This window comes from Coenobita brevimanus, chromosome 3, assembly GCF_032717465.1.
Source record: "Coenobita brevimanus isolate Jiangsu-jjx chromosome 3, ASM3271746v2, whole genome shotgun sequence".
In the NCBI taxonomy this organism is placed as follows: Eukaryota; Metazoa; Arthropoda; class Malacostraca; order Decapoda; family Coenobitidae; genus Coenobita; species Coenobita brevimanus.
Genome location: NC_136956.1, coordinates 275,975 through 283,474, shown reverse-complemented (window position 1 = coordinate 283,474; position 7,500 = coordinate 275,975). Strand labels below are relative to the sequence as shown.

The following is a 7,500-nucleotide window of genomic DNA, read 5'->3' as shown; positions in this document are numbered from 1 at the left end:
GTATGTAGGTATGTATGTATGTACGTATGTATGTATGTGTATGTATGTATCTGTGTACGGATGTGTGTGTGTGTGTGTGTGTGTGTGTGTGTGTGTGTGTGTGTGTGTGTGTGTGTGTGTGTGTGTGTGTGTGTGTGTGTGTGTCTCATCAATGTACCAGTCTTATTGTCCAGCTCACGTTATGTTGGTATACTCTCTCTCTCTCTCTCTCTCTCTCTCTGTATCAGTCTGTCTATCTGTTTATCTATCTTCCTATCTGTCTATCTAATCACCCAGTGGACTGCAGGCTGGAGGAGTGTGTGAAGTCAAAGGAGAAGACCGAGGATGAGGTGGTGGGATGAGGTGGAGAGGGATGTGAGTGAGGGTGGTGTGGGATGGAGAGAGGACAGCATAATGGCGGGGGACAGGGCTACGTGGAGGCGATTTGTTTGTGGCCTTTCCCTCTGTGATTAAGGAATGTGGATACAGTTACTGATAAATAGACAGATAAATAGATAGATAAAACAGACATACAGGCAGGCAGACAGACAGACAGACAGAAAATAGATAGACAGATAGACAGCCAAATCACTATCTTCACTCAATGTATTTTCTCAGTAGTCACTATTCAACCAAGTCTCCGCCTCTAGACGTATTTCCCAGCAGATTATCGTATTTTTCCCTTTTCCGTATTTTCCCTCGCCCTCTCCGTCATTCAGCATCATCTTTATCCTCATTACTTTCATTTTCGTCCCTTATTCATTCAAAGAAGTCGGTGGTTTCGTTTTATTTCGAATTTATGTTATCCTCTCCGACGCGTTCGTGTTTGGGGGCGGCTGGTCAGGGATTAATATTCAGGGTTGCCAAGCTAGCACGTCGCCTTGCTAGATATGGAGATTCTGCACTTCCAAATAGCGGGATTTTTTCAGCGCTTACCTGCAATGAAGCTAGTGATATTCTGGTGATTTTTGCTAAGTTTTAGGGGGTTAATTTTATTACGTGTCAAGTTAGCGCTTTTTGTAATAGAACTGGAACTTTTATTTTAACTTCCATTTAGCGTTTTTATTATATCTCTCATCTGGACTAAATCTAGCGACTTTAAAATGGTTTCTACAAAGTTCTAGTGATATTCCGGAAACTACAGTCCTTTTCCTAGCTATTTCCTAGAGATTTATGTGCCTAGCAAAATTCTAGCGTGTTTTTGGAGCACGTTTAGCGATGTTTGTGGAGTAAACTTTGCCACCCTGCTAGGATTATGGCGCCTCCCCCTCCGTTAGGCATCCAGCGGCCTTGACTTCTGCTCCCGTCACATCTGCCAGCTCATCCTTTTATGGCGCTCGCATGACGTGTTTCTTTTGTTTTTTCCTTCTATAATTTTCCGCTTAGGGTGTTTTTTTTTTCTTTCATGGATTTGTGTGGAGGTTGGAGATATTTTGCGATATATTTGGACTGATTTTAGCGCTCTCCTTCTGTTTTTCTTTTCGTCTGTAATCTGTTTTTTTTGTGTGTCAATGGCATTCGTTTTTTCGGCGTTTTTCGTGGATTTTTTTCGGAATATATGCATCATTTTGGGAATTATTTTGAAGTGCTGGGCAGGGGGTAGTTCTGTTACCTCAACCTGGCCAAGATTTTCGTCCTTTTGCAGCTTATTTCCACGTAGTTTGTGGGTAAAATAATATTGTGCTATAGCTCTAGGATATTTCTATAGCACTTCTTCGTGACCATACTACGGCTCTTCATCCTTTCCATAGCACTTCTTCGTGACTAGCACAAGATTTAGCATTCAAGAGAGAAATTTTAGGCCAAGGGTTTCGGACACATTGCTGGCTCTTCCTCTTTGGCTTTTTCAATCCCACCTCTCCGCCCCCTCCCCTCTCCCCCTTTTCCCTCCCTCCCTCTCTCCCTCCCCCTCACTTTCTCCTTCCGCCCCTCCCTCCCTCCCTCTCCCTCCCTCCTCCTTTCTCCCCTCGTGAACTTCAATCTCATTTATTACGCTTAAAATCACTAATTCCTTCTTTGTTTACATTTCAAGATGGCTGCCCGCTACCAATCCCTTCCGACGACTCTGACTTCGACTTTATTTACCATATTTATTCCTCTCTTACGCAATTTTTGACCAAATTACGCAATAAAATAATTAATAATATATCTCCAGCTAGTATCCTATATAATATTAGGTAGATATATATGGAAAAAAGAAAAAAAAGATTGAATTTGCCTTATGCATGGAAACGGACACACTCAAAATGCATCCCTGCCCTCTGATTGGTCGAATCTTTGGGGGTAGGGGTTTGGCCGTTACGTAGGGTCCCTTAACACCTTTTCCTAGGCGATTTATTTTACTTATATCACCTTACTGTCCTCTTTTGTGTTATTTCAGCGTAATATCACCACTGTAGTAGTAGTAGTCGTAGCAGTAGTAGTAGTAGTAGTAGTAGTAGTAGTAGTAGTAGTAGTAGATGTTCTTGTTATCAGAGCCTTATCTTGGCGTGAACCCAGTAGACTGCAGGCTGACGTTTCCCACCTCCTGCAGTCCACCATCGTCCTTTTGGGGGATATGGAGGGAGTTGAGGGACGTGTGTATAACCAGGCAGTGGATCCGCCTGGTTATATCAGTGCCACCACGTGAAGGCCCCCCTCTCCACCTCAACTGTTTTTATATTCAGGAAAATACGACGATTTTCTTTAATTTACTCTCTCTCTCTCTCCCTCTCTCTCTCTCTCTCTCTCTCTCTCTCAAGTTACTACTGAAAATCATTTATACATAATTTACATTTCATACGTAATTGTTAACATACATACAAACACACACACATACATACATCCATACATACACATACGTTCATACCCTACTTACCTACCTACCTACCTACCTGCCTACCTACCTGCATACATACATACATACATACATACATACTTACACAGAGATATATATACACACATGTGCGTGTATGGACGCGTGTCTGTATGTGACTGTATGTGGGGTAAATGTTTAGGAAATAGCATGTATGTGTGTGTGTGTGTGTGTGTGTGTGTGTGTGTGTGAGAGAGAGAGAGAGAGAGAGAGAGAGAGAGCGTGTGTGTGCATATTAATTAATCCTTTCTTCTTGCTCACCTCCGCCACTCTAAGGCGCCCTCTCTCTCTCTCTCTCTCTCTCTCTCTCTCTCTCTCTCTCTCTCTCTCTCTCTCCAGCTGTTCCCTTCTGTTCCAGTTCAAATGAAGGGAGAAAGAGGTGGATAGATAGATAGATAGATAGAGAGAGAGAGAGATAGACTGACTGACTTAATGATTGAAGGATGGATGGATAGACAGATAGATAGATAGAAAGATAAGTAAGTAGGTAGGTAGGTAGGTAGAGAGAGAGAGAGAGAGAGAGAGAGAGAGAGAGAGAGACAGACAGACAGACAGGCAGACAGAGAACCATACAGCTAAAATCAGTATAAGTAACAAAATCACACAAATGAGAGAGAAAGTGAGAAAATAAGTGAGAAAGTGAGAAAATGAGAGTGAGAAAGTGAGCAAATTAAAGCAATCTCACCTTGTATCCTCCCGTGGTCAGGCCTGCATTCCTCTTGGCCAAAACACACTTCATTCGGATAAAAAACGTTCTTTCTAATTCTGCATCTGTGGAGAGAAGTGAGACAGGGTTACAGCAGCTCTCTCTCTCTCTCTCTCTCACAGGCACACACACACACACACACACACACACACACACACACACATACATACACGCTCACACACACACCTACACACTCTCCCACTATCTTTTTCTCCTCTCTCTCTCTCTCTCTCTCTCTCTCTCTCTCTCTCACACACACACACACACACACACACACACACACACACACACCTACACACTCTCCCACTATCTTTTTCTCCTCTCTCTCTAATCAATTCTAAGCCTCCCTAATCAATTCTAAGCCACTCTAAAAAACATTGTATAAATTCTAACTAATTCTAAGCCACTCTAAGCCCCTCTAACCCATTCTATATCTTCCTAAACCACTCTAATCCATCCTAAATCATTCGAAGCCCGTCTAAGCCACTCTAAGCCATTCTTAATCCTTCTAAATCAATTCCTACCCATCCTAAGCCATTCCAAGCCACTCTAAGCCCTTCCAAGCGCCTCTAACCCACCCTGCCTGACGTAGTGGTGTGGTGGTGGTGTGTGTGGTGAGAGGTTGTTCAGAACGGCAGTCATCTCTTCGTGGTCCGCTGGGTGAATGTACTCATAGATGCTGTTGCCGGTCAGTTCCACCTGTAAATACGCAAAAATACGGGGTTAATACGGGGGGAATATCGGGAAAATATCGGAGGGAATATCGGGAAAATATCGGGGGGAATATCGGGAAAATATCGGGGAATATCGGGAAAATATCGGGGGAATATCGGGGGAATATCGGGGAAATATCGGGGGAATATCGGGGGAATACCGGGGAAATATCGGGGGAATACCGGGGAATATCGGGGGAGTATCGGGGGAATACCGGGGAAATATCGGGGGAATATCGGATTTAATACAGGGTTTAATACGGAGAGACTGGGTATTAATTCTCTCTCTCTCTCTCTCTCTCTCTCTCTCATTTTTGTGTCCGATATTTCTCTCCGATTTTTCCCCGATTTCTTCTGCTAAATCTGTCCAATTTTTCCGCCGTTCATGCTGATTTTTCTCTTATTTTCCCTTATTTTTTCCTGATTAATCTTATTTTGTCTTATTTCTTCCCTGAATTCTTACGCGATTCTCTATTTCTTTCTGTTTTTATTATACACATTTTCTCGTTATCTCTCTTCTGATTATTTTACGTATTTTTTTATATCCCCTGATTTTTCCTATTTCCTTATTTTCCCAGATTGGTTTTCGTATTTTTCCCTTTCCTCCGATTCTGTCCATTTCCGATCTTGTCCATATATTCTCCTCTCCTCCGACTTTTTTTTTATATATATTGTTTCATTTCCAATTTTTCCTCCTATTTGCTCGATGTCCCCGATTTCTTGCGATTTATTTATCTATTTCCGATCTTCCCCGATTTCTTCACATCTATCCAATTTTTTCAGAGTCCCTCCATGCTGATTCTTCCTCCGTGCTCTCTCATTCTTCCCTATTTATCTCTAATTTTCTCATTTTTCTCTAATTTTCTCTATTCTTTCACTTTTTCTCCTATTTTTAAATGACTTTCTCTAATTTTCTCATTTTTTCTCCTATTTTTAAATGATTTTCTCTAATTTTCTCTAATTTTCTCACTTTTTCTCCTATTTTAAAATGATTTTCTCTATTCTTTCACTTTTTCTCCTATTTTAAAATGATTTTCTCTTTTTCTCATTTTTTCTCCTATTTTTACATGATTTTCTCTAATTTTCTCACTTTTTCTCCTATTTTTAAATGATTTTCTCTATTTTTCTCTAATTTTCTCATTTTTTCTCCTATTTTTAAAATGACTTTCTCTATTTTTCTCTAATTTTCTCACTTTTTTCTCCTATTTTTAAAATGACTTTCTCTAATTTTCTCATTTTTTCTCCTATTTTTAAAATGACTTTCTCTATTTTTCTCTAATATTCTTTTTCTCACCGATTTTCTCTGATTCCTCTGAAAGATTTTCCCCGATTCTTTTCTCCAGTTCTTTACAATTAATTCGTATTTCTTTCTCTTATTTTTCTCAGATTTCTGCCGATATTCCTTATTTTCCCCCCCGATTTTTCTCGCCGATTTATTTTCCGATTTTTCCCTCCAATACTTTTCCTATTATATGCCTTGATTTTTTTTTTCAGCCCAATTATTCTGTCTGATTTTCTCACCGATTTTTCTCACTTACTTTTCTCCGATTTTTCTCACTTATTTTTCTCTCCGATTTTTCTCACTTATTTTTCTCACCGATTTTTCTCACTTATTTTTCTCACCGATTTTTCTCACTTATTTTTCTCACTTATTTTTCTCACTTATTTTTCTCACCTATTTTTCTCACTTATTTTTCTCACCTATTTTTCTCACCGATTTTTCTCACTTATTTTTCTCACTTATTTTTCTCACTTATTTTTCTCACTTATTTTTCTCACTTATTTTTCTCACCTATTTTTCTCACTTATTTTTCTCACCTATTTTTCTCACTTATTTTTCTCACTCATTTTTCTCACCTATTTTTCTCACTTATTTTTCTCACTTATTTTTCTCACCGATTTTTCTCACCGATTTTTCTCACTGATTTTTTTTTCCACCGATTTTTCTCTCTGAAACTGTCTCCCTCTGTCTGTATTTCCTGCTGCCTATGATCTCCAGTCTTCCAAACGCAGTGTGTCCAGGCATCTCGAAATGATCGGATCTTGAATTTGGCTCTCTCTTGTATTTTGCTTTTCTCTTGGAAGGAATAATAATTGACGAATCGTGGCCTTTGGTTCCTTCTTCCTAGCATTAAAAAAAATAATAATAATAATTTCCGATATTTCTGCCCGATTTTTTCATCCGATTTCTTCTTCCGCTTTTCCTCTCATTCTTTCGATTTAACTCCGTGTATCAGAGATAATTGAGAGAGAGAGAGAGAGAGAGAGAGAGAGAGAGAGATTGGCGCTTGATCTGCGCTAAACGACACTTTAACGATTTACTGTTAAACGAAGTGTTATTGATTCTCTCTCTCTCTCAGTGGACAAAAATCATGTTCGTATTGATCGGTTCGTGCGTTATCGAGGGCATCGAGAGAGAGAGAGAGAGAGAGAGAGAGAGAGAGAGAGAGAGAGAGAGAGAGAGAGAGAGAGAGAGAGAGAGAGAGAGAGAGAGAGAGAGAGAGAGAGAGATTTTCTTCGTTTTGCAGCTTATTTCACGTAGCTCAGTGACAGAAAAAGACAATACTACGGCTCTACATCCTTTCCATAGCACTTCTTCGTGACTAGTATCATATTCTAGTGTTAAAAAGACAATACTACGGCTCTACATCCTTTCCATGGCACTTCTTCGTGACTAGCATCATATTCTAGTGTTAAAAAGACAATACTACGGCTCTACATCCTTTCCATGGCACTTCTTCGTGACTAGCATCATATTCTAGTGTTAAAAAGACAATACTACGGCTCTACATCCTTTCCATGGCACTTCTTCGTGACTAGCATCATATTCTAGTGTTAAAAAGGCAATACTACGGCTCTACATCCTTTCCATGGCACTTCTTCGTGACTAGCATCATATTCTAGTGTTAAAAAGACAATACTACGGCTCTACATCCTTTCCATAGCACTTCTTCGTGACTAGCATCATATTCTAGTGTTAAAAAGACAATACTACGGTTCTACATCCTTTCCATAGCACTTCTTCGTGACTAGCATCATATTCTAGTGACGCCATTTTGTTTCCAGTGGGAGACGCCATTTTGTTTTTGTTCGTGTTATATTTTACGGAGCCCACCATCCACTCACTTCATGTAGCGCTCTCTGTCCTTTCCTGTCTGTGTGTGTGTGTGTGTGTGTGTGTGTCTCTCTCTCTCTCTCTATCTATCTATCTATCTATCTATCTATTTATCTATCCATTTATCTAGCTC

General features: G+C 39.9%; 1 protein-coding gene across 1 annotated transcript in view; it reads right to left on the bottom strand.

Annotated features, from left to right (window-relative positions):
- LOC145394063 (single-minded homolog 1-like) overlaps positions 1-7,500 on the bottom strand; it is a 48,046-nt gene that overhangs the window by 4,045 nt on the left and 36,501 nt on the right. The window contains exons 4-5 of the mRNA XM_080268032.1: positions 4,118-4,238; positions 3,519-3,604 (exon numbers count right to left, since the gene is read on the bottom strand). Coding sequence (XP_080124158.1) covers positions 3,519-3,604; positions 4,118-4,238 — 207 coding nt within the window. The remainder of the gene's footprint in view (positions 1-3,518; positions 3,605-4,117; positions 4,239-7,500) is intronic.